Genomic DNA, 27,772 nt, shown 5'->3' with positions numbered 1-27,772 from the left:
ACCTGTAAACTAAAGATCAGTGAACAGGCTGGGGAGTTTGCTGCCTAAAGTGAACTGAAGCCATGACAAGAAAGGATGTAAACCGATACCGACACCCTCTCAGTGCCTGTCAAAGAAAACCCAGGATTTGTTAAGTCCAAGTTTGGACTGGACACAGAGGGCAGTTGGTTTTACCCAACCATACTGGGCAAATTTGTCACACACATAGATTTGATCAATGGTCGGCCATGTGCAAAAGCAATAAAAGACCTAACTGTACTCTGCAGGTAAACAGAGGCTCTAAATAATGAGCAAATTTAATAGCTTATGACAGATGAGGCATTCTCTCAGCTGGTGGAGAAACACCTAAATTCCACAAGGAGTATGTTAATAATTTCAATGAAAACTGCTACCAGTCAAAGCATGCAGATTTTGGCCAGAAAATTTTAAATGCATCTGAATCCTGCAGAGCATCATGTTCTTGGTTTTAGTACAGGTATAAATTAGACCACCACAATTTACATCTACCTCTTCCATGATTTGATGAAAATGTACTCCAGGTGCCTCTAAACTTGAAATCTCTAGTTTTAACAATTTGAGATTTTCCTTTTTAGACTGTCAATAGCAGGCTTTTTCCTCAAGTCAACGACTTCAAGTCGCTGATTAACTTAAAAGAGCTGAAAAGCATGACCTGAGTATCGTCAAGTCTTGGACCCTCTTCCGAACACACTTCCCCTTTACCCTTAAATGGACAACTGGACACCTTTAATGGATTGGAAAGGCCCCAGCCATTTACACACAAGTTCGCCGGCTATTTTCCCGCTCCTGCCTTTGCCTACACAATTTCCCGCCGCCTCCTGAAAAAACTACATCCCCCACAATCCCTTGCCCTGCCTTCCCTTCCTCACCCGGTCATGGCCCCATCCCTCCAGCCTCTTCCGGTCTTCACGGGCCTGCTGGAAGTAGTGTTTTGTTTAACATCTGCTTACTCCAGCCTTTATACATTACATTATTTTTATATAAGAAACCTTTTTTATTTTGCACAGCCTTTAACCAGTTTTTATTTTTACACTGAACTGTTCCTTTAAAACAAAGTGCTTAATTTTTTTTTTTTAGATAAGTGGTCTACAAGCTTCGCTGCATAAGTATTGAAAGTAGTTGAATGTGGCTTAAAGTCACAACAAATATTACGGCCTCACACAACTTACATTGTAGGCGTCAAATGCATTTTACATTAATCACATTGCAGTTTCACTATGCAAAAGTTTGTGATTTGCCATGCCCACATCCTGCATCTCATAGCACAGTATGATTATTCACTTTTCGCTTTTGCCTTACACTCTATAAACGTTACTTGAAATCTTTTGTAGGTTTCATCTGGAGTATGGTCTACAAACCTTGTTCAATTTTTTTTTTTTAAAGCACTAGCTGGTTCGGACTTTCTAGCCACTATGGGCTCTTCTTTCCAAAAATAAAATTATTAGCGCTCATTCTTTAACACAAAACTTGTCTAAATGCAAGATGTTTAAAGTCTTTTATTTTGTTTTCAGTTATTTGAATGAGCTCTATTAAGTCAGCTAGGAAAGGGAGCCCCTTTAGACCTGTCAGCAAGAATCCTTGCATGAAGTTAGAACGAAGAAAGAGACTGATGGAGAGGAGTAGTACAGAAAATTGTTTCAACTTTATACCGGATTCTTCCAGATATTTAAAAAATAAATAAAAAAAGCCCAACATCTTTACTCTCTCAGTCAAATTATAGTCAACCCATCTGAATGTTGAGAAATAGTGAAGAGACATGAGCAAAGAAAATTTAAAAAAAAAAGAAAAAAAAAAAAGCAGCATGAATGCTCTAGTCCAGGCTTTATTTTTTATTAAAAAAAAAAACCCTCAAGGTTAGTCTGGATACAGCTCAAATTATTTACAAAACCTAGACTATATGTTTTATTTACAAATATACAAAGCAAAGTCCAGATTATAGTCTCACTCATCACCCGAATCGGCCGCTTCTTCAGACGGATCTGGTGGCAAAGGACGGGACCTGCATTAAAGATGTTACAAGATCAGGCTTAATTTAATCTATTTGTTGGGGGGGAGGGGGGAGATAAAAACTACAAAACTTACTTTCTGGGTTTTTTTCCTGCACCACTGCCACCAGCTTCCTCATCATCAGATGGAATTCTATTTTCCTTCTCAGGCTGACTTGTGGATGGTGATCCAAAGAAGTCTCCTATACCTTTCTGCCAGGTAGGAATTGGTCTGACACATACAGGATTTCCACCTGCATATTTACATTCAGCTAGAAATACATATAAGTAACAATTGACTCTATGCATTGTGAACATGCCAAAGCAAAGTGTAACAAGCATGAACATGAAGCATGGTTCACTAATTTTGTTCAAATCAGATTCTGCAGTGTATCACAGCATAGAATGGATCAGAATTTTTATGGGTAATGATAAGTGTGGTCTTCTGAAAGCATACATTGTTCATGAACGCCTAGATGAATTTGTCATTCCTTTATTAGGCAAAGTTTTTTTTTTTGACATTCCCTTTGGGTTGACATTCCCTTTAAAATAGGTTATATTTTACAGAATATAAACTGTATAAAAGGTATATCAAAAGTCAACAAATGTCACAAAAGACCAGCAATTGCCAGCTCAGTATATATATATATATACACACACAATAAATTAATCTTAAATTCCCGGATTTGTTTTCCAGCGCAAGAGTAACAGTTGTCGGCCCCGTTAAATAAGGTATTACACTTTGTTAACAGATAAGTATACCTTTTAAACATCTGAATGTAAAATTGTTTGAGCACTTCTCACAGCTACAACTTGAATAATTCCCCCCCCCCCCCATTTCAGAGCTATTAAGTTTAATAACTTAGAATTAATTTTGTAACCATGCCACCTCCTGGTCAGTTCATGTATGTATATAGTCAGATATACCTTCAGAAGGAAAACAGAAGAGTTTTGATGTTCCACCGCCTGGGAAGGAGATGGGAAAGGGCATCTGAGGCTTTTGATTTTTTTTTTTTTCTAATAAAACATCAGAACACTTCTGTTTTCCTTCTAAAGGTATACAAGACTATGCATTTAAACGAACCGACCAGCAGGTGGTGCTGTCACAGTATTAATTATATTGGCAGTTATTAAAAACTAGGCTTTTTTTTTTAACAAACACTCATTTTAGTAATTTTTTAAACCATAACTAAATGCCCGCTCTAAAACTATGAAACTTATTAAACTATCAGAATTTAAAAAGCATGAGCAAAAAAAATTGTTCTAAACAAAAAATAAAAAAAATTGATCTTTTCAGACAATTCCTAGTGGGGAAAACGCCCCAAAACCTCTAAGTCAGCATTGATTAAAAAGAGGTCCAATAAGATCAGCACAGCTCCCACAGACTTCTGTAGGCTCTTGACAACTTTACCTGGCAAATTTTTGTATTAGAGGTTTTCATAAATCTTGAATTTTCAAAACTAAAGAAATAGGAAAACCAAGTTTTTTTTTTTTTGGAAAAATAGAAATTTGATTGTCAGTAAATTGGCCCTTATAGGGCACCTGTTTGGCAAAATTATTTTTGTCAACCGAAGGTGGGGGCAAAGGTTGGGGGGAGAGTAACCACTTTTTTTTGTGTTTTTTTAATTTCCCTATAACACCCACACCAGAAGGGAGCTCCTGGTTCAAGCGGCCATGTTGGGGCACATGCATAATGATCGAACGCCACAACTTGCTAATCATGCACGTGAAGTCAGAAACTCTGCATGACATGGCCACTCACACCAGAAACTCCATCTCAGTGCAAGTGTACTGGCAGGGCCACTTTATTAAAAAAATATCCCCAACCGGAATTTCAGGCCTGCACCTGTGGTGGAGGAAAATATGTTTAGCCAACAGGTGGCCTTTAAGGGTAAAGACACATGGTCAGATTCGAGGAGATTAGTTGCCCGGTGACAAATCTCCCCAAACTGCCTACATGCCGGATAGAAAGCAAATAGCCAGTGAGAAGGCACTCGGAGCACTTCATTTTCCGAAGTTGCCTCACGAGGAAACTTCAGGCAACCGGAAAGCAGTTCAGGGAGATGTCACCCCGAAGAAGGAGATTTGTTGTCGGCCAACTAATCTCCCCAAGTGTCTCTGCCCCAAGATTTCTACTTCACCTTTAAATGAACTAAGGCTAGTGGCAGAGTATTACAACAGTGTTCAGGTCAAATATATGCATGTTCATACTTCAGTAACAAGCAAACTGGCTCATACGTGGACCTCAAAACAAAAAAATTTAAATACTCAATTGAACGTTTGTTTGAAGAGTGGGTGCTCAAGACAGAAATTTGCTGTAAGACATCCCTATATCAGCATATATTGTACCTTCAACGATTTGGTGTTTTGGCAGGGCAACAAGTGTTAAAACTACTCACATTTTTTACCAGTTGGCGAAGTATCATGATTGGAACCACTGGAACTACTCCCAAATGTTTTCCTTGGTGCTCTGGCAGCAACAGCTATTACAAGATTTAAAAATAGCGTGAGTTAGAAGGCAAGGCAAAATTGAAAACAAAAATATATACACCCCATGTGCTTTGTAAGAATAGGAACAGTTTTTGTTTTATGAACTCACTGATAAGTGTTGTACCTTTGTGTTATAATTAAAAAGCATTTTTCTCTAAAAATGTAAACTTAGTAAGATGCAAAGCTAGAGTATCCTAAAGCTCTTGAGATCTCTCTCTCTCTCATATGTGGATTTCAGATAATTATTACCATAGGGCTAAGTCTGCAGATCTGTTGCAGCCCTAGTAACATCCTTCCTGGCAGCTCCCCACCTCCACCTTTCTTTCTAAGTACAGGCTCAGCAGCATGCTCCCTTTACAGAGTCACAGACAAAGCAGACGTGAAGACCTCCAATCCACATCCCTCTCTCTGAACAATCAAAAAACTGCACCATTTATCAGTCACAAGCCAGCTCTGAATGCCATAAAGGAATGCAGGAAAATAACTCCCTGTTAGAACCAGAAGTCAAGTAATAGCCCCATTGCTTTCATCTTGAAATGCGACATGGAGCTAGACATGTTATTTCCCCAGATGCACTCAGCCATGTGCTCTGATAAACTGCGCTGCAAGTTAGAGTGATAGCCACCCACTCGCCCAGAAGCCTATCAACAGAACACTGGGAAGCAGATCTGGACTGGGATTAAAAATAGGCCCATTTCAACTTCCCAGAGGCCCAAACAGCCCCTACTAGCCCACCAAATAGTGACTGTCTATGGCATTTAACAGCAGCCCCTCTGGCATTTGCCAGTCCAGGCCTGATGGGAAGATAACCGCTTCCTGGCACCCGCATTGCTAAAAATGCTCCCATGCCCCTAGTGGTAGATATTAGAATAGCACTCAATAGTAAAAATCCAAGTCCTACTCAGTCATGTCAGGACTCCACCAGTGACACTGAGGAGTCAAAAATAGTAAAAATCAGAAAGTAATTCAGTTGTGAAGTGCTGGTCTCTCTAAGCACAGAATCAGGCACAATGACCTGAGGTTGTCGTCTTTGTGTCACACAACATAAAGATGCTTCCTTCCTGGTCACGCCAATATACTGGGTAACAAAATGTAATCAGTTAAACCACAAATTAGGGGGACAAGATTGTCTGGCGATGTGGGAAGGAACCCACCCAAGATGAGCAACTTAGCAGCAAAATGGCAGATATATTAGAATGTAAATCCAATAAGAAAACAAGTGAACACTGTCGGGAACACAAGAGAACCTATAAGGGTTAGTTCACACGACGATTGTCGCCTGGCGACTAATCGCCTCTTCTTCTGGGCAATCACCCCGAACTGCTCCCACGTGTCTTCCCATCTGCTATAATGAAAAGTCACCTGCACTAAAGTACATGCGGCGTTTCGTTTTCCGAAGTCACCGGAGGTTTCCACGTGAGGCATCTTCGGGCGACTAGGTAAAATGCAGAGCCGCATGTACTTTAGCTCAGGCGACTTTTCATTATAGCGGATGGGAATACATGCGGGGGCAGGTCGGGGAGACTGTCGCCCAGAAGAAGAGGCGATTAGTCGCCAGGCAACAATTTCCCTGTGTGAACTAACCCTAAGGAAATGTGCTCTTCCATCAACTTGTCTAGAAAGAGAGGGATAGAAATGTATTTACAACTAAATGACACGATGAAACGGAAAGGGTCAATGAAGCTTCAGACCTTTGCGCAATAATATGATGTTTTACACTGCGTGATGGGACATTGCCCAGCAGCAACAAGGTCGCACAACCATAAAGGGGCGGCAAGTCGGACATTACTGCTCATGCGGTGGGCGGGGCTTAGCATCAGATCCGCCAAAAATCTACTAGAAGTCACCCGCGCGAAATAAAGGCGCTTTTACTTTGGAAAAACGCAATAACAAGGCGCCCATCCAACCTAAATAAACACTACACAGGAAACATTTGTTAGGGAAATAAGTCTCGGACTTTTACGCATCTAAAGTAATGTCCCACGCGCGGCCATTTAGATGTTACAACCGGCGTTTGTAGTCTTAAGTGTATGACGGAAAAGAATGTTCCAGTCATAGATTATGTGCCATTTTTAAGGCTACAAAGGCCGGTCCCAAGACGCCAGTTAAGCAAAACGCTGTGAGGTCCAGTTAAATCAATATAGTAACCATCATGGTTCTGTTACATGGAACCAATCTCACCCTTCCTGTAGCTCCCCGATGAAGAGCCCGCGCAGTCTGCCTTAGTCCGCACCATCTTCTCTACATACAAACACTTGTGCGTTACACTGAATTCCCTCCAGCGCTATCGGCGAGTTTTAAAGCGCGCGCCTTGGTGAAGTTTCGCTGCCGCCTCTCGAGCGTCTTCCTATTGGCAGTCTATTCACTTCCCGCCCACCATGAGCTTTTCAACGAATTGTGATTAAATGGGTAACTGGCTATAGCGCTTATCTAGAGTTCGCGCCCAAATTCCGGACTAAACGACAGCCAATAGACGCGAGATTTGTTTGGGAGGGCGGTGCTTATGTGGCTTCCCGCTTTTCTGTCACAGGTTTTCCTGGGGTGCAGCATTGGTTGTTTATTGGCGGGCTTGAAAAAGCCTTAATCTCAACGAAGGATAGTCAGTTCTGATGGAAATGGCAGGTCAATACATGTCCAGATCCATCTACTGATACTCGCTTTTACTGTTTGAGCAGATCATCATGTAAATAACATGGACTGGCCTGCAGGGTCTGACTGGCAACCCTAAATATGGTAGAACATTCATTGCATCCCAGGATTGGCAGAAATGCACACAGGAGAATAGTGAGGGGAAGTAGCACCCAGATAGGGAATGCAAGCAGCTAGTGGACATGGTGCAAGTGAGCTTTCTTGTTCATGCATTTGGGCTTGAACACATTGTTCACACATGTAACATGTCTATTGTTCACGCCCCTAAAGCCTCAGACCCAGACTGAACGTGCCCACATTGGTTACCCGTTCATACTTATACAAACTGCTGGAAGGGCACCAGCACTGTGTCACTGTATGTAACAAATGGACAGGTGGCAACCCTAAGCACAATTTATGAACTGTACATCTTAGAGTCCTGATAGGTTTCCCTGTCTCCTGCTGTATTCTACCTTCCCTATGCTCCCTGTATGTGTCATACTCTTCTTGCCCTATACTACCTGTGTGTGTGTCCAGGGGCAATCCTGCCCAATTTGCCGCCCGAGGCGGCCTTTGTTTTTGCCTCCCCCACGGCACTCACCTTCAGTGCCGGAAGGGGGTCGGGGGGGGGGGTCCACGTCGCTAGTGCAGACAGCGCAATTGTGCTCTCTGCACTAGAAGAGCCAAATTTCCGGGTTGAAAACTGGAAATTCGTCTCATAGTTACCAGGAGCGGCATTTTTGCCACCCCTGGCAACCAGGGGGGGCGCTGCCGTCTGAGGCAAGTGCCTCAACTCGCCTAATTGGCGGAGCGCCCCTGTGTGTGTCTGCCTGCCCTGGGCAACCCACCAATTTTGACTTCCAGGGGGTTGACTTTTTTAAGTTTGTGTGTACAATCAGGATTTTTTACATTTAAAAATGAATATGGCCAAAAATGCCATATTTTATATGTGCAGTGAATCAGTAATATATAAGACGGGGAGCTACTGGGGCATCTTCAGAGACACAGATCTTTACTGCTAAAGGGTTGTGGTTGCCTTGGGCTGGTAGATAAGCCCAAAACATAATGTACAACATTTCTAGTCTACTTCTTTAGTTAAGCTTTTGTTTTACTTTAAGACACAGTACACTGGAAATATGTCTTGCCTGAAGAAAACTACCTGGACCTGCACTTATAGTGCTCTGTATAGAGCGAAGTATGCAGTACTGTACAGCAGAACAATAAATCAATAAAACCGGGGACATTGCAATAATAAAAACAAATTACAATACTTAATACAAAGTACAGTTACATGAAACAAGAGACAAGAGAATGGAGTTCCCAGCCACATAAGGCTTACACTCTAAATGACAATTCAAGCAACAGTTAGCATACCTCCCAACATTTTTGAAATAGAAAGTGGGACAAAAATATTTAATTTTTGACCATGCCCATTTTTGTGGTCACACATCCTAATTACAATGTTCATTTTACAAAATTTGTCAGGTTATGAAAGTTTCTGTGGTTTCTATTTGTTATTAGCTTTATTTGCTAATGAAGGTGAATTGCCCTTGAATCTAAGTTCTCCCAAGAGATCTCTCTGCCAAAAGCCAATTAAGTTGCAAACTTTGTATCTTTTTCTGGCTGTTCAGTGCAGGAGATCAAAGACAAAGTCAGGACATTTCAGTAACAAACCCGGGACCGTGGGTTGAGCTGTCAAAATCAGGACTGTCCTGCGAAAAATGGAACAGTAGGGAGGTATAAGTAAGGGCTAAACTCCACAGGGGACTTTGATCAGCTTTTATGGGTCAGATCTTATCTGATCTTGCCAGGCAACAGCACAAGATTTGTAGGATCCTACGAAAATTAGATCCCCCATAGCTATAATGTAGTTGGATCAGATAAAGTTGGTTGGTGTTGTTTGTACATGCACCTACATTTGGCATTCAATGTCAGGGCCGGAACTAGGGGTAGGCAGAGTAGGCATGTGCCTAGGGCGCAAAGCTGGGGGGGCGCCAGGCATGTACCTGCTCTGTCGCCTACCCCATGTCCGGTCCCATCACAGCCGATTTGCGCTTGTACGCATGCGTGCCGGCGTCAACACGTGCATGCGCGCCGGCATCAACACGCGCATGCGCAGCCGGCGCCACAGCGGGACTGGTTGCCTAGGCGCCTGCACGGTGTGGCCCGGCTCCGTTCAATGTATTTCAATGAGGAAAAAAAGTCATTCAGATTCCATCGGTTTTTATCTCGTCAGATGAAGACGCAGCATGCAGTGCAGATCAGTGGTGTCACATTGGATGTAAAATTCTCCATGTAGATTACACATCTGATTTCTGTATCAGTCCCATTATTTTTTAATCGTGCAACTTCATCTGACTTATACAATAAAATCAGTCATGCTCCATCCTACAAATCCTCCCCTGGAGTTATGCCCTTACAGGAGAGTCGTGGTAAAGGGACATCTGCTGCATGTAGCACTGCATACACAAATAGAAGTATGGCAACCGAGCATGTGTTTCACTTGTATCAAAGCAGCCATATGCACTATTAACCATTTAGGTACCAGTCGGTGTGAAGCCCGATTTAAACACACAGCTGTAATAGTGGGCAATTACTTAAAGGGGTGGTTCACCTTTAAGGCAACTTTTAGTATGTTATAGAGTGGCCAATTCTAAGCAACTTTACAATTGGTTTTTATTATTTATTTATTATAGTTTTATAGTTATTTGCCTTTTTTTTCTGACTCTTTGCAGCTTTCAAATAAGCGTCGCTGACCCTTCTATAAAGCAAATGCTCTGTAAGGCTACAAATGTATTGTTATTGCTATTTTTTTATTACTCATCTTTCTATTCAGGCCTCTCCTATTCATATTCCAGTCTCTTATTCAAATCAATGCATGTTGCTAAGGTAATTTGGACTCTAGCTACCAGATTGCATACAATGCAAATTTAACAGCTGCTCAATAAAAAGCTAAATAACTCAAAAACCGTAAATAATGAAGATGAAAACCAATTGCAAATTATCTCAGAATTTCACGATCTGCATCCCAAAGGTGAACCACCCCCTAACACTAACGATCTATTTTTTTAATAGAACAAACTCCCAACTTCCGCTCACTTGAAAAACTTTTGTCAAGGGGAAGTCTAAATCCTTCAGCCAATCAATAGTTCGCACACTTCCTCTCACCTCCTTTAGCTTCTATTGGTCAAAGCGTCTGGCATGTCCCTTATTTATTGGCTATTGGAAGAGCCAATCCCAGCATCGTAACGTGGCACTGGCAGTGGCATTTTTTTTATTCTAAGGGGTGTTCTCACGTGATGTCTTCCACTCACTGTATAATATAAACAGTAATATACCCTGTTCTGTTTGGTTACATTTCAGATCAAACATATCTTATTACAGTACCACTGCACGTAAACGATCTTAATAATGCAAAATGGATTTTAGTCATAAAAAGTGCTTCATTAATAGCTTCCCCCTTACACAGTCAACTGTAAACCCACCCTACTGACACTGGTCAGCTGTTCCCTCAGACGGGTCCATTTCGCGCACAGTAGGGGAGACTTGTTATATAATAACTGTTTTGTCTACGTTCCTTACATGCAAACCAATCAGTTTATATAGCAATATGATTCAATGCAAAACGAGGAAGACTCAAAGGTCGCGTGCTTTCTCTGATTCAAAATCCTCTGACGTGTCCGAATGGTACGGTCTCGATGACGTCAGGCCGGGTAGGCTCTTTTCTGTGTCTGCACTGGCGGTCTCTGTCTGTTCATGCTGCGGCCATTGGAGAGAAACATGAAGCTATTGTTGGCTGCTGCGCTCATCGCGGGCTCCGTCATATTCCTGCTCTTCCCTGGGAGCTCCGTAGCTGATGAGAAGAAGAAAGGGCCGAAGGTGACCGAGAAGGTAAGTTCAGGGAGTGGTAGGATAGAATGCGGGAGTTAGACTGGTGAGCAGAGATGCACCCTGGGGGATGTGTGCGCCCAGGCAATTGCAGTTTCTTTGTTGAATGTAGTAAAGTGCTGTGTTATCCAAATTTACCCCGAGGAAGATCAGCTAAAGGGCTCACAGGTTGGATATCTCTGTATTAAACAAGTCATCTGTGGCTTTGGCTTTCCATCCACGCACAGCATACTGGGAGTTGTAGTTGCATTGCCTGACCATACCTGTACAAGTATCATTTTGTTTCTTTATTCACATCTGCTCTACAATTTTACACTCAGGCTGCTGCTCCTCTTGTTTTAAAATTGCACCACACTAGCATCACTTTTTGCAGGATGTGCTGCCAACACGTTCCCAGGCATTTGTCTTGTTTACTCTCCCAAGAGCCAAATTGTGTTTGATCTTTTAGATTAAAGGGGATGTAAACCTGAATATATAGCATTTTGTTTAATCCCAAGCAAATATCCAGTATTCTGTACAAATTTTGAATGGTTTTTAAAGTTATTTGTAAATATAAGAATTTCTGCTGTCCCCTTTCTCAATCACAGGTGTACTTTAATATAAAGATCGGAGATGAGGATGTAGGACGTATAGTAATCGGTCTTTTTGGAAAAACTGTTCCCAAGACGGTTGAAAATTTTGTAACCTTGGCAACAGGGGAGGTAAGCTGCCGAATTGTTTAGCTCTGCCACAATACTAGCTTTTCATACAGTGTTGTTCTGTTACTGAAACTCATTTTATGTGCTACTATACCAAACACTTGTCGGCAGTTAGCTTTGGTTTATCAACTGTGTGCATGGCTTGACAATATTTTTCTTTATTCAGAAAGGATTTGGTTACCAAGGCAGCAAGTTCCACCGTGTCATCAAAGACTTTATGATACAAGGAGGAGATTTTACTCGTGGAGATGGTACCGGAGGTGAGTATATGGAGCCATGAGCCTAGGAACTGTGGATGCTGTTTTATTGTTATTAGGACCACTTGGAGATTTTGTTGCACCAATGCTCAGAACAATTCGAAAGGGGGCCATTCCATGTATGCCTTTTGTACACTCTGCATCCGTTTGATCAGCCAGGGAGCATATCTGGTCAGCCTTTGATTGGTCACCATATGGTTTGTGAAATGTGTTCTGCCTATTGTAAACCAAAAATCACAACTTTTATTCCCTACAGCTGGAGCATAATTAAGCACAGAAAGATGGTAGGCACTTTAGACTTTTAACTCCACTTAATGATTGTGAAGAAATAATTTGTCTATAAAAAGCCGTTTAACATCTTATTACTACATAAATATAAAACCATATAATAAATTGCACATATGGTTGTGACTGGCTCATCTCTTGATCTTACCCGGAAATATACTACATGTGTTTACAAATATGAAATGTGTTCTGTCCTTTTAAAGTAACAGTCTGTTAAGCTTCATTTTCTTCCCGGAGGGGGCTTGCCATGCTGTACTAGAAGTTTTTCTTTTAAGATATTTTATCATGTCACTTTATATAATCCATCAAAGAAAACGACCTGTGATTTACTGCCTTGTTTAGGAACCAGTAGGCTTCAAAAGCAATGTTCCCTCTAACATTCGTTTTCCGAAGTTGCCTCACGAAGACACTTCGGGCAACTTTGGAAAGCCGAAGCAATCAGAGTGCCATCCCGCCAGCGATTTACATTCTAATCGGCGGGAAGCTATTTAGGGGAGATTAGTCGCCCGAAGAAGAGGCGATTTGTCACTGGGCAACTCATCTCAACAAGAAGCGTGTGCCACCAACTTAATTACTTCTCTGCTATGTGCACAAAAAAACCCAAAAACCTTTGTGCACACCTTTTTAAACTTGTCTGCGCAGTTTTTAAAATAAAAAAATATTGTATTTTCATATAAAACCACAATTTGTTGTTTGCACTGGCCTACCTTAGAGGGAACATTGCTCAAAAGATATTTAGAAAATGAAAACCGTTTAAAGAACCATTTGTAAAGATTCAGCGCCAACAACTGTATATGGGTGAGTATTATAATCCCAGATCTTTCACTAATGGCTATACTAGTGTTAATAGCCAACACTGGATATGCTTTTGTCTTTTTATAAATAAAAAAAGTGTAAAAATATCGGGTTTACGTGTCATTTATATCACCTTTTCTTATTGCCCTAGGAAAAAGCATTTATGGAGAAAAGTTTTCAGATGAGAACTTCAAGCTAAAGCACTATGGCCCATATTGGCTTAGTATGGCTAATGCTGGAAAAGACACTAATGGTTCCCAGTTCTTCATAACAACTGTCAAGACTCCATGGCTTGATGGGAAACATGTTGTGTTTGGCAAAATTCTGGAAGGCATGGTAATGCATATACATTATATATCTGTCTAAATATACGTAGCCAGTTTACTGTAAGTGTGTGTGTGTATATATACACACACACACACTTTTTTTATTTGGGGATATTAGTCGCCCCAGCGACAAATCTCCACTTCTTCGCCTCTTCTTTTGCCTCACGAGGCAACTGCGGAAAGCTAAGCGCCGTGTGTGCCTTCCCCCATGCGATTTTCATTTTAGCCGGCGGAGGGCAGGGGAAAGGCAGTTAGGGGGCTGGGGCGACTAATCTTCCCAAATCTGCTCATGTGGCCTGACTCTTAAACACAGCCAGAATCTAACTTATGAAACCATATCAAACCCCAGTTTTTAAGTGATGGGAAGTTTGCAGTCCTCGATCTGTACAAAATCACTCCCAAAAGAAAGCATCGTTTTACAGTATTTGCAATGTTTCTCGGCTTTTGGTGTATTGCATTGGAAAGTAACACCATTTATTACTCTTTCAGGATGTTGTGCGAAAGATTGAATCCACTAAAACAGATGGTCGGGATAAACCAATTAAAGATGTGGTCATTGCAGAATGTGGAAAGATCGAGGTAGAAAAGCCATTTGCAATTGCCAAAGAGTAAGTTAAGTTGAGGGAAGCCTCTGATGCTCACTCTTCCATTACTGGGTAAATCGCAGACCTGAGGACTTCCCTGTAAGCTCCAAGCTGTGTGTATCCTGTAGCCTTCCAGTCTTCACTAACGGGATGAAAAAACAACCATGACCAGAAGCTTCAGACACATATCTAGGTCTGTCCTTTTATCCATGAACTTTTAACTTCAGTTACTAAAATTATGAGTGACCAGAAGGTAATTGTATCTTTTGTCCCAACGAACAGGAACAAATCATTGAATTATACATTCCATCCATTAAATATTTGTACTCAAATTTGAAATGGACATGTACAATAATTGTTGGGTTGAATAAAAACCATTTCTATTAAATGTTATTCGTGTGGTTTTTGAGTTTAGTTGTTTTGGTCAAATGTTTGGCCAGGGTGTGTGTTATTTCCCCATACCTCACCCAAAGGGAAAATAGCCCCCCTCCCTTTTTATCTCATTCAATTGGGTTTATGTACTACCAAGAATAAATATTTCCAGAGACTGTGCAATGCCCACCATGCTTATTGGCCATGTAATGCAATGCTAAGAATAGAATTAAACCAATAGTTTTGGTGATGCAGTATTTTAGTTGCTAAACTAAAGTTTATAGCATTGCAATAACCCATTTTACATGAGCAATGTTTGTTACGTTACATTCCACTGATGAAGCTACAATGTGCAAACTTACTGTATTGCTTCTGGGGCCTGTCTTAAGCTGAAATTTAGGGGTTGTGGAAGCACTCTTAAGGCTAAATCAAGGTATGTTTAAGTATAAGGGAAGTGCTACATACAATGCACTTCCCTGGTCCCCTGTCTCATAAGCAATTCAGTATAAATGCAAGTGCATGTGTTTACAAAACAGGGGTTTTTAGTTACAAAGTTATGATCATAAAGTTGAAAAGCCACCATACCACGTCAAGGTAAACCCCATATGGCGGTCCCTAACTTATTTATCTCAGGTCAGTATAAAAAGACTTGGTAGCATTACCTGTATTGTGTGTGTTGAACATTGGTTTCAGTCTGAAGGCTAAATCCTCCCCCGCCCCTAAGGGCTTTTAAGAGAGAGAGATTGCCCAAACCAACGCCATATTTAAAAGCATAGGACCACCATTAGTATAAAGGGGGCGCGTATGGGGTGCTATTAAAAACCACAGGAAGCTAAGCCACAGCTTCAGGGCTAATACAATATACAAAATTTAGTGGTTGTGGAAGCACTCTTAAGGCTAAATCAGGGTATGTTTAAGTATAAGGGAAGTGCTACTTACAATGCACGCCCCCTTTATACTAATGGTGGTCCTATGCTTTTAAATATGGGCGTTGGTTTGGGATTGGTCAGACTTCGCTAAAATCGGTTGTTCTGCAAGAAGAATCGTCGCGTCTATGGGGAGCTTTACTTAGCGTTACAATTCCTATTTGTTCAGCTCCCTTGGGAGTCACTATACAAATGTATTTTCCATAATGTGATCATAACCCCTTATGTGCCACAGATCATAAAATACTTAGTAATATTGACACTAAAATCTACTATTCAAAATAATTAATGTACATTTAAAGTTACCTATAGGTCATGTTGATTGTTTTTCCTTGATAGAGTTGCTTTTGTAAGTAATTGTTACTTGAAGTTCCTAAACCTGACTGTTTTGCCAACCTGACTGTTCCTTCTCGGTCTGTTGAGATTCTGATGCTAACGAATTACTACTCCACAAATATGGCAGCCCCCTCATGGAGTAACGTGGGGATGAGCTGGCCAGTGTAACAGCTTTGGGCAAATACTTCTATTGCAAAATTATAACTTAATATGCAAAAACTATAAAGAATATGCAAAGACAATGTTATGATAAAGGAATACTCGACACCAGAAATAAACCTTTTTTCATTTAGTATCTGCCCTGTACATGGTACAGGTTAATCTAGGGATGCACCGAATCCACTAATTTGGATTCAGCCGAGCCCCTGAATCCTTTGCGAAAGATTCGATTGAATACCAACCGAATCCTAATATGCATATACAAATTAGGAGTGGGAAGGGGAAAACATTTTTTACTTCCTTGTTTTGTGACAAAAAGTCAAGTGATTCTTCCCTCCCCGCCCCTAATTTGCATATGCAAATTATGATTTGGTTTGGCCAGGCAGAAGGATTCGGCGAATCTGAATCCTGCTGAAAAAGCCGGAATCCCGACTGCCCAGGATTATCATATAATTTGGAGGTGAAATCTGGACTCTTGTGTTTGTAGACGATGGGATGACAATCAGCTGTGAGTGAGTGTATTCAGTGCACAATTTGTTGTACAGTACTTTAGAATGTTGACACTTTATAATTACTTCTTTGGATAGGGGAGACCAAAACTGCACTGTAATGCTACTGCAATGTTGCACATTGTTTTCATAAGGCAAATCCTAAACCCATGGGGGCAAATTTACTTACCTCCGAATTTGCACCAGTGTTGCCTTCGCCGCAGTTTGTCAAGAGTAGATTCGCCAGGGCTGCGCTAATTCACGAAGATCCGAAGTTGCGCACAAGTTACCGATCGTTTGCGAAGTTGCGCTGGCGTTGTTATGATCATCGGTTCGAAGTTATACTAGCGATCGGAAATTTGCATACAGCGAGAAATAGAAGTTTGAATGGACGTGTATGCTGCAGCAAATAACACTACACAAGCCCAGGGAAACCTAAAAAATTATATAGAGGTGTTCTAATGCCCTACACATGTGCCCACGGTATAGTTTAGGTGCCATATGTTATCAAATGTAGGGGGAAGGTGAGCACCCGAAAAAAAAATTCTTTTTTAGCCTATCACCCTTTAAAAAGTAAAAAATGCCAGCGTTTTTTGGGGACTTAGAAAAATGTTCAACTTTTTTTTTTTCAAACTCCTATCTACTCTATTGCACTTCGCCTGGTCCGACCTGGCAAAGTAAACTGGTGAAAGAGGTAACGTTCAGGGAAAAAAAAACTAGTAAATTTGCGTAGTTTCGCCCCTTTGCCAAAGTGCAACTTTGCCAGGCGTTGGGGTGCGAAGTTGTGCTAGTCAATCTACTTGGCTAGCAAATTTTTACCAGGGACACTCTTAGTAAATTAGCTTAGTGGCAAAATTTTGTCGCGCTGGCAAATTTTCCCCAGCGTTAGCCACTTCGCCCTTTAGTAAATTTGCCCCATAGGCTCTAACCTGCCCATCATGTGGGCAAACCCCTTTCAATTTTCCCCCCCTGTGCCTAGGTTTATATTAAATCTTGCACAGTATTTATCACTACTTCCCTCTACATGTAAGCAGGATGAATCAACGATGGCTACTTTACCCTAGGAATCTGAAAGCAGGAAAGGGAACTTCTTGTGTCTTCATTGCTACAACATAATGACAATTACTCCACTGGTTTTCATACATAAGACTTCATTGGACAACACAGGAGTATACAAATAAAGACAAGAAAATCAGTTTCAACAATATCTCCATACACCTTACAAGGAAACGAAATGCAGCTAGAGCCAACCACTATGTAAGTGCAAGTATTTCTGTGTTCTTCACTCTTTCAAAGAATTTCAGCTCAGTGCCATCTTGGAAACAGTAACTTGCAGTGACCTTTAACATAACTGAAACTGCTTCTAAAGCTATACTTTTCCTTTAACTGTGACATTACATTTCTGTTACCTGCCTTGTCTTTCCAACAAAAGGTTAATTATACCATATCTTTGTCAGAAAAATTATTTCCTTAGAACTGGACCTAATACAATTCTGTAGATAATATACTGTATAGTGTTCTTTAACTGAGGCTGTACTTAGTACAGGTGTTTAGGCCCTACTGACCAGAAAACAGAATGTTTCAAAATGGCTTATACTAATATAGACTAGATGAGGTGACTGATGCTGTACATTTAAATGTTTTACCAAACAAGCTTCTATATTGCCTCGTTCAAAGAAAAAGTTTATCCTCTTCCTGTCCTAGCACTAGCACACAGATCCATAATAGCATTCTCAGCTTCTCATCTCAAAGGAACATGAAGGAAAACAGGTCAGAGTTGTTCCGCTTCTTTCCAGTGTTCTGTAGATAGCTTTTATTTTCAAAACATTTCATGAACTATTTGGTAAAGGCCAAAATACAGTACATCACACTTAAAACTGCACTTTTGAAGACCTGATTTCCAATTTCTTAGTCAATTTCCAGATGGCAGCCTTATATTTAATGCCAAAAATGGGGTAGTTGAGAGTCATGTCTCTATTCACAAAGTTTGTAACAGTAGAGCATTTCTTCTTGGTTAAAAAAGCAAACAAATAAAGCCATGATGAAGGAAGGGTCTCAAAATGTCACACCGGTTTTTAAGGCCTTCAGAAGAGGTTACCTGTAGAGCCCATAGTCTGTTTAGTGTGCACCTTGCAAGATCTGAGGAACTCATCACATAAGACCATATATTATGTATAAATGAATACAACTTGTAAATCCAAACATTTACATCAAAACATACTACAAATCCTTGCAAAGAGACATAGAACTGTTTTTAGGCCAGCCTGTCAGTGTTGTGGCTGCTGGGCTTCCAAAACTTGTGTAGTTGCAATAGGTTGTTTGTTGACTGTGGGACGATACTTGTGATCCTGCCTCTGGTAAACTCCCTGCAGCACTCCACGTAAAACACTGTTCTCTAGGATATCTAAATTGGAGGAAAAAATAGTGAGTTATATAGCCTTGATAATTCCCTCAGCAAAGCTGTCCCACTAGAAAACAGTGGAGCAGTCCAGACTAAAGCTGCCCATATATGCCTTGAGGTGAGCAATATCGAGCTGATCCAATTGTTTAGCCCTTGGGCCAACAATCGGAGTGTACCTACACTCGCAGATAAAATGGACTCAATCTGAAGGGGACAAACCAGCAGCTTAAATCTACCAGTGGTATGGCAGCCTTAATGCTCTCCAACTGGAGACCCATGAGCATGATGTGCGCTCCAGTCACTGGACAGTTATTTTTAATTACATATTCTCATGCTAAATTATATTAATTTGATGATGTTATTAAAAAATAAGGCTTTAAAGTCCATGAGCAGACTAAAGACTATAGAAACACCTTGGAGACTTTCATATGGACAGCCCTGCTCCAAAAGCCTTTAAGTGAGCTAACCTGCTTAAGCAATACATACATTTCTTTGTATGACATTTAATATTTTAATCTAACACAGACCCAACAGCCGTTTTAACAGACAGGGGTACAAAACACAGAGAATCGAATAGCTGTGATGTCTTGGCTTATCTCCATCTAGTATTTTTACCGGCTGTTATTTTTTCTGGTCACTTCATAATAAGCTATACTGTACATAACAGATTAATAGAATTTGTGTTTGATATTTTAGTTCTAACACTTACTATATGTGATGTCCACATTTACAGTCATATGAAAAAGTTTGGGAATCCAAATAATTACTCCACTTTCAACAAAAAAGATAACAGTGGCATGTCTTTAATGTCTAAGGAACATCTGAGTAATGGGCAGTTTTCTGAACATAGATTTTCAGTGAATTATGTGCCCTTGTAATTTTGCTAATTTGAATGCATGTAACAACTCAATACTGATTACTGGCAAAACCAAATTGGTTGGATTAGCTCGTTAAGCCTTGAACTTCATAGGCAGGTGAAAATGAGAAAAGGTATTTAAAAGACCAGTAACATACACACAAAAAAAAACACCAAAACACTTTTAACTTAAAATTTGCAAAGTCTTTATTAAGAAATAACTTACAGATTCTCCACTTGCGCTCCTCTTTCAGAAACGGCGACAGGGCGACGATCCATCTTGCGGCACTCAATTTCTCCTCCCTGGCTATCTCCCATTGAAGGTAGGGAGGAAAAATCGAGCACCGCATGATGGATCGTCACCCTGTCGATGATCCATCCCCAATATCAACAAATTCTTCAGGATAATGTTCAAGCATCAGTCACAAAGTTGAAGTTACGTTAAGACGATGACCCTAAATACACTTTAAAATCTACAAAGGCATTTATGCAAATGGAGAAGTACAATATTCTGGAATGGCCGTTACAGTCCCCCGACTTGAATATCATTGAAAATCTATGGGATGATTTGAAGAAGGCAGCCATCAAATTTAACTGAACTGGAAAGATTTTGTATGGACGAATGGTCAAAAACACCTCCATCCAGACACTCATCAAAAGGCTATAGGAGGAGTCTAGAGGCTGTTACATTTGCAAAAGGAGGATCAACTAAGTATTGATGTAATATCTCTGTTGGGGCGCCCAAATTTATGCACCTGTTTAATTTTGTTATGATGCATATTTTCTGTTAATCCAATAAACGTTATGTCACTGCTGAAATAGGACTGTTTCCATACTGCATGTTACATATTAAAAGGAAGTTGCTACTTTGAAAGCTCAGCCAATGATAAACAAAACTCCAAAGAATTAAACTTTTTCATATGATTGTATATAAAGAAGTTAATGAGACTAATAAGGACTATTATAAAGTAAAGGGATACTGTCAAAATCAGTTAATAGTGCTGCTACAGCAGACTTCTGCACTGAAATCAATTTTTTAAAAGAGCAAATAGTTTTTTTTATATTTTATTTTGAAATCTGACATGGGGCTAGGCATAGTGTCAGTTTCCCAGCTGCCCCCAGTCATGTGACTTGTGTTCTGATAAACTTCAGTCACTCTTTACTGCTGCACTGCAAGTTGGAGTGATATCACACCATCTCTTCTCCCCCTCAGCAGCCCATCAGCAGAACAATGGGAAGGTAACCAGATAACAGCTCCATGATAGATATGTATAAGAAAAGCACTCAATAGTAAAAATCCAAGTAACACTGCAACTCCTTCAATTGCATCCTGAAGTGCTGGCTCTTTCTGAAAGCACAAGACCAGGCAAAATGACCTGAGATGGCTGCCTACACACCAATATTACAACTAAAAAATACACTTCTTGGGTTAGGAATGGAATTTTACATGGTAGAGTGAATTATTTGCAGTGCAATTTAGAAATAAAAACTACACCATAAAAATCATGAGAGCATCCATTTAAACAGTAAAAAGACAATTTTTATTTGCTGTTACAGAATCTCTGTATGCTCTTCTCTTACCATTCTATAACACATCAGAACACTACAAAATATGTATGTACTATATCAACTAAATCAGCTGCTTGCATTTACTGGGTACTTGTTTAAACAGATATGGATGACTAGAGCTAGACAATATTGTACCTTTTATTGTATCCCCCATTAGCATCTTACCTGTTTCTGGTGGCAAGATATAACAGTCCTTGTAAAACCCCACAACGGCTTTGTGTGATAACGGGGAGCTGCAAAAAATTCACAAGAATCATACATAGTAGTTAACCTCATCACTTATGTAACAGTTAATGATAGTTTCTAAAGGTCATGTCCTGTTACAATTATAATACAACTTGCTGCATGACTCTGTGCTTCTTTTTCACCTGTTGCATGCCCTTTGGGTTAAGCACATCTGGGTTAGACAAGTCTCTCGGGTCTGCTGCTCTCTGCAGATTTTTAATATGTCAATTGGTGCAGACAGCAGCAGACCCAGGGGCGTAAGTGCTTCCTAAATGAGAACTATGGGGCATTTATGACTGATCTGCAACGTGGATAGATAGATATAGTTCTGGGATGGGATGCAGGTGAAGTATACATGCAAAGCCCAAGTTTGGTGGATTTGGGAGCAGGTAGGAGTTGGCATTGTGGTTTTCTTATTGTTCCAGAATAAAGTCTGTTGGATATTGGGACCCCAAGTATAATACTGTACTTATATTTTTTGTATTCTTCTAAACTGATTCCTCTTGCTTTATTCTGCATACCTACAGAATATTTATTGCCATGCAAGATGTATAGATTTCATTGTTTGCATGGTTAATTACATAACCAATTTGAATAATTCAAGCGGATGTCAGATCCAGACAAGTTTATATGAATAACAGGAGACCGAGCAGCATAATTCTACCTATTAGTGAGGTTGAAAAAAAGCCCATTAATATTACCTTTCCTCTGCTGTGAGGTTTAAAGATCTAGAGGGAAAAGAAAAGAATTTTCTTAGAAAAACATTTTATGATTTATCACAAAATGCTTAAGGATATACATACTGTATACAAAAATAATTATATACATGAGAAATGTTTCTGAGTTGTTTACTTGAAGATGAGTCAATGGCCATTTGGCAACCGAATACAGTATTTGGTCCCGTGCCACTCTAGGCACCCCCTCCGCCACCAGATTAAGCTGAGAAGTATCTAGCAGTGGCATTTTTTTTTCATTTAGGAAAGAGTTAATATACCATATACTATTAAGAGAAAGTACCGCTGGCAGCAGGGGAAGGGGGTTTTGCTGCAGGGGCCCAGGTGGGGGGGGGATGTGGTAGGACTGTGGGCCCCAAATGCAGCAGCCCCCAGTCCAAGGCTGAGCAATACATTAGCTTATACAGTACATAGTGATTTACTCAGACAGGGGTATCTAGGCGCAAAAGAAGCTGCTTTTTGGTTTTGGCATACTTGGAATTTCAATGACTTGACTTTTTCTCAGACACGCACTGATAAAAAGAATAAGTCTGTGAATGGCCTGTTGTACTTGAATCTACAGCCAGTCATACAGCAAGTTTCTTATTTCCATGCAATTTGGAAATTAGATGCAATGTTATGAATGATCCTTTATGTTTTTATCCCAAAAATTTCTGGCCAAGTGTATTTCACTTTTTTATTCTCTGTTCTTTCTACCTTTTTTGGCCCTAAATTATACATCACACTTTTGTGTTTATTAAACCTAATCCTGAGGTTATGTTGAGGTTTGCCCCATATATACCAAACCACAAGAGCACCTTGTCGTTCTCAGGGAGCCGGGAGCTCCCTCCAGGGAGGTAGTCAGGATCGAGGAGGAAGCCCTCTTGAGAGAGCAAGGTCGCGGTGTCCAAAGGGTTAATCAAAAGAGTAGTCAGAATCCAGGCAAGAGTTCACAGGCAGGTAGATAACAGCAAAGTCCAAAGTCCAGGCAAGGGTCAGAATAATAGTCAGGAACAAGATTTAGCAAAAGCAGCTCACAGGGAACCCAGGATACACTTAGGGAAAGTTTCCTATACTTGGGCGCCATTCTGGCGTCTTGGTAGCGTTTTTATATTTGAATTTGGCGCCATTGTGACGTCATTGGCGTCCTTGCGCCGACGTCGGCGCGCTGACGTCATCGCACCAGCGCCGCTACCCACGTGGCGGCCATGGGCGCCGCCATTTTGGGAGCGACGCCGGCAGTGGAGGACGCGCCGCCCGGAGCTCCTGGAACTGCTCCGGGCGGCGATCGTGACAGTCATCAAGGGGCATAATTATCAAGAATCAAATTTCGAAGTAAAAAAAACTTCGATACTCGAGTACTTCGATAGTCAAAGTATTTTTTCCAGCGAAAACGGCCGTATACGATCGAAGTAAAATCGTACGATCAAACAATTTAACCCTTTTCAACAAAAAAAAACAAAAAAAAAAACTTTGACTTCTCAAAACCCTCAGATAGGTTCTAGGAGGTCCCTCATAGGCTAAACAGCAATTCGGCAGGTTTAAGGTGGCGAAGTGTCGAAGTTTGTTAAAGAGACAGTACTTAGATTTTCGAGTGGTCGAATTTTCAAAGGTTTTTCAATTCTAATAGAAGTCGAATTTGGCCTATTCGATGGCCGAAGTACCCAAAAATGACTTTGAAATTCAAAGTTTTTTAATTTGAAAATTCACTTCGATCTTTGATAAATCTGCCCCCAAATGTCTGAATCACTGCACCAGGATAAATGTTATGCTAATGTAACTTCTGATGTTTTTTCGCCCATGCAAAATTGGCTCCCATGCAGATGACGAATGCCTGAAAATACATTACAGTTGCAGGAGACACGAATAGCCACATATAAACCAAATGAATATAATTGTGAAAAGATGTGAAAGGAGGCATTTACGCATGATTACTCAATTAATCTGCTTTGAATGTAGCAATTGTACATAGTTACATAGATAATCGGGTTGAAAAAAGAAAGACTATCAAGTTCAACCCCTCCAAATGAAAATCCAGCATCCATACACACACCCCTCCATACTTTCACACAAATTCTATATACCCATACCTATACTAACTATAGAGTTTAGTATCACAATAGCCTTTGATATTATGTCTGTCCAAGAAATCATCCAACAAAAATTCCTGATTCCCCAGCCGCTCGGTGTCTGGAAGAGAGGTTGGCACCTCTCCGATATGCATGAGAACAAAAGAATCACCAAACACTCTACAGCAGGTGAAGCGGGGCGAACCCCTGCGTGTTTAATTCTTCTAAATTGTCTGACGAAGGGGTCCGCCCCCGAAACGTTACATCACAAGACTTGAATTAAACACGCAGGGGTTCGCCCCGCTTCACCTGCTGTCAAGTGTTTGGTGTTTCTTTTGTTCTCAAGAAATCATCCAAGCCATTCTTAAAGGCATTAACAGAATCAACCATCACAACATTCAGTGCATTCCACAACCTCACTGTCCTGACTGTGAAGAACCCCCTACTCTGCTTCAAATGAAAGTTCATGGAACAATTTTGCACAGGCGACAAAATGCCCTGATTTTTGTACCTTTGCATGGATGAGGGAATGTGTCACATTTTATAATAACACTGCAATGGCTGCAGTTAATTTAAAGTACTAGTTTTATATAGCAAGATGGTACAAGCCTTAGCTTGCTTTATCTGATACAAGCTGCTGTGTAGCCATGGGGGCAGCCATTCAAACACAGGATACACAGTAGATAACAGATAAGTATTGAAGAATACCATTGTATACTACAGAGCTTTTCTTTTATCTGCTGTGTATACTGTGCCTTTTCTCGGCTCGAATGGTGCCCCCATGGCTACACAGCAGCTTGTTTGTAAAAACGATGTAATTTGTTTATATAAATGTATGTATGTTTCTAAAACAAACACATCAGTGTTACCAGCACAGGGCAACAATACATTATATTTTATATACTTTAAAGGAATTGTAACACTAATTTTTTAAGTTAAAAATCTACTATACCCATTTCCACCTACAGAAGGCTGACTAGGAGGAGATGTAGACCTTCGATCTTTCAGAGTCACCTTTTGGGAAAACAGTGTACAACTGGAAGCTGTGTTTTATAATGGTATTTTTATATAAAGCATTAAGCATAATAAGCTTTCTGCAGGATAGATTTGTAGGTGAAAAGGGTATAACTTAAAAAAAAGTTGGTGTCACTGTTCCTTTAAGTCTCAGCTATACCAGATTGTAAAATAATTTTAACTTCAATGTACTTTTTGTATATATTAATCTTGCATGTTTATCTTATGGTTATGATTGATGGTATGCCAAAAAACAATATATGTATTTATTTACTTATATAGCACCTGATATGTACACAGTGCTTTACAAGGTGTAAACAAACCAGTGATATACTTATAACATATATACAGTAAGCATAGATAGATATGCTTAAGTAATTAGATGTTTCAATACACAGTTTTTGAGATCCATGCCACAAAGCGCAAAGGAAAGCGAAAAGAAAACAAACAAAATAAAAAAGGGGGTGTGATATAAGTGCATAGGTTAAGGGTGTGTTACTGCAGAGAAAGACTAGCAAAGTTCTTAATTCAAAAGATTATTTTTATGTTAGTGGCTGACGGGGAAATTTGTTGCCTGCGAGAAAAATGCACAACTGTGGGCGACAAATCCCCTGAAAATGCGTCTCCATTGGAAAGAGCTGAAATGGGCAGTGGTAAAACCAAGGCATCACTTCGCTCCTCTGAAGAGGCCCGACGTTGCCTTGGGAGGAAACTTCTGGATGATACACAATTTGAGGTCAAATACATTCATTTTCTATACAGTGAACAAATCTGCTTTTGCCTCAGTCACACAAGCTAGCAATCCTGCCTGGGAGGAGAGAGAGACAAGATACTTACCCCACACTGCAGTTCTTTATTTCTTTATGGAAATGTCTGACTTTCAAAAAATCTAGCAGTTCTTTAGGAACATCTGTGTTGTACCACAACACGCCCTGCAACAACACGGACATTTACTCTTCAAATCATTACTTCCCCCTTATGCATATCATACAGTGCTGCACTTGACATGAGACCACTCCATGAGCCAAAATATCCACCCCAAATTCGCAGAAAAGATTTCCACTGCATCCGATTTCTTACAGAGCAAAATATACCCTAACCTTAGTAATAATTAATTTTCCTTTAAATGTGTTATAGGTAGGAATGCACTGAATCCCGATTTGCTTTGAGGTTCAGTCGAATCAGAGCCTTTCTTTAGTTGGATTCAGATTCAACCAAATCCTGGCCATACCCTATACAGCAGTAAAAATTTTCAGGGTGCGTCAATTTGTGCTTCAAACAGGTAGCTGAAAATTTATTTTGTCAAAAAAGGAATGTCTTATAATGTTGCACTGGCTAGAAAATTACATAAGTGAGCAAAAAATAATCATCTGATAATTCTCAGATTAGTGCTACACAAGACGACATCACATTTTGTTCCTTTTCCCACAAAATTAAGCCAATTCTAGTCAGTTGGACAATATGACCAGTAGGTGGTGTTGTTTCAAATTCATATTAGCAGTGTAAAAGAATACCTCGAAACCAGAAAAAAAAGAATGTAAATTATTTTCAGCTTCTAAATATTTGTACAAGAGAAGCAGCTAGCAAGTGAAAAATTATTTCTTTACCATAATTTAAATATTGGCTGATTGGCAGTCTACTTCCATAGCTCCTATTTTCTACCAATCACCAATACATGGTCACAACTCCTTCCTACCTGTATATAGGCCTCTAGTCCCTGTCTCCTATGTTCCTGAACTTTTTGCATCCAATTTGGCACTCGTTTTGGTGGAAAGTCTGGTACTTTGCAAGTCTTCTTCAGCTGTGAAGATAAAATAATTACAAGACCAAAGAACCTTAACAGAAAAGTTGATATTTAGCATCAGGGCAATTATAACATGACTGGTAGGTAGATCATTAGATTGTAGAGGCAGCCAAACAGGCAAATGTCTGCTACCCAGATGCTGGCATTTGGGGACTTTTCAGGATTTTCAGACCTGTCTGATATCTGGATAAAATCAGTTGGACAGACAGTTCCCAGCACCCCATATAAATTTAGCCAGTTTAAGACAGGAGGCAGAATGCTGCTTGGAATAATGGACACTCTTATGGTTTAAGGCAGGGGTGACCAAAAAGAAGGTCCCAGCAGATCAGTGCTGTCCAACTGGTGGCCCATGACCCCCCTTTATGTGGCCCCCACATGCCCTTTGCTCCCTGTGTGTGCCATACTCTGCTCGCCCTAGCTTCCGTGTGTGTGACACTATCCGTGGGATGTAATCCTGTTAGGGTTTGTTCTGGGGGTTTGTTAGCATTTGCATTAGGGGGCTCTTGGGTGTTTTAGTATGTGCTGGAGCTTCCTGTGTTATCCACAGAGGAGTAAGCATATGGATTTAAGGGCATGTTTTAATATGACTTAAATTGTCACATATGAGTGATAAGTGATATCCCTACAGTGAACACCAACCATTTGTTTTTGTTTTTTTGTGTGCTGCCCTACCACCATTAATGAGGATATGGTCTTAACTTTATTGTGGTAGCGTGGGTGTGGTTTAAAGTGGGTGCAGTTTAAAAACAGGGGTTTTTCAACACTGGCTTCCATTATCAGCCCTCCACAAGGTAGGTCAGAAAAATTCTGTCCCTCTGTACCACAGAAGTTGGACAGTGTCTTATTTAAATGCAAATACATTTGCAGATGATTTGGCAGTGGAACC

The 27,772-nt window shown here is 40.4% G+C and overlaps 3 protein-coding genes across 4 annotated transcripts in view; 1 reads left to right on the top strand and 2 right to left on the bottom strand.

The window, feature by feature from the left end:
• Positions 1 to 1,081: 1,081 nt before the first annotated feature.
• Positions 1,082 to 6,890, bottom strand: pclaf.S (PCNA clamp associated factor S homeolog). Its single transcript, NM_001095514.1, is given in 4 exon segments — positions 1,082 to 2,017; positions 2,101 to 2,275; positions 4,403 to 4,486; positions 6,675 to 6,890. Coding segments are annotated over 4 exon segments (372 nt in total). The 5' UTR covers positions 6,730 to 6,890; the 3' UTR covers positions 1,082 to 1,959.
• Positions 6,891 to 10,856: 3,966 nt separating this feature from the next.
• ppib.S (peptidylprolyl isomerase B S homeolog) lies at positions 10,857 to 14,342 on the top strand. Its single transcript, NM_001094944.2, is given in 5 exon segments — positions 10,857 to 11,012; positions 11,597 to 11,710; positions 11,874 to 11,967; positions 13,196 to 13,380; positions 13,860 to 14,342. Coding segments are annotated over 5 exon segments (651 nt in total). The 5' UTR covers positions 10,857 to 10,877; the 3' UTR covers positions 13,983 to 14,342.
• Positions 14,343 to 17,369: 3,027 nt separating this feature from the next.
• The window catches only part of snx22.S (sorting nexin 22 S homeolog), a 28,560-nt gene continuing 18,157 nt past the window's right edge, over positions 17,370 to 27,772 (bottom strand). Inside the window, 5 exon segments of one of the 2 annotated variants that reach the window (NM_001089739.1) lie at positions 17,370 to 18,639; positions 21,227 to 21,294; positions 21,988 to 22,014; positions 25,920 to 26,014; positions 26,779 to 26,883. In NM_001089739.1, coding sequence (NP_001083208.1) covers positions 18,503 to 18,639; positions 21,227 to 21,294; positions 21,988 to 22,014; positions 25,920 to 26,014; positions 26,779 to 26,883 — 432 coding nt within the window. In that variant the 3' untranslated portion in view covers positions 17,370 to 18,502. 2 annotated transcript variants of the gene reach the window in all.

This window comes from Xenopus laevis, chromosome 3S (genome assembly GCF_017654675.1).
Source record: "Xenopus laevis strain J_2021 chromosome 3S, Xenopus_laevis_v10.1, whole genome shotgun sequence".
NCBI lineage: Eukaryota > Metazoa > Chordata > Amphibia > Anura > Pipidae > Xenopus > Xenopus laevis.
The sequence above is the reverse complement of the archived record's forward strand: the minus strand, read 5'-3'. Positions and strand labels throughout refer to the sequence as shown.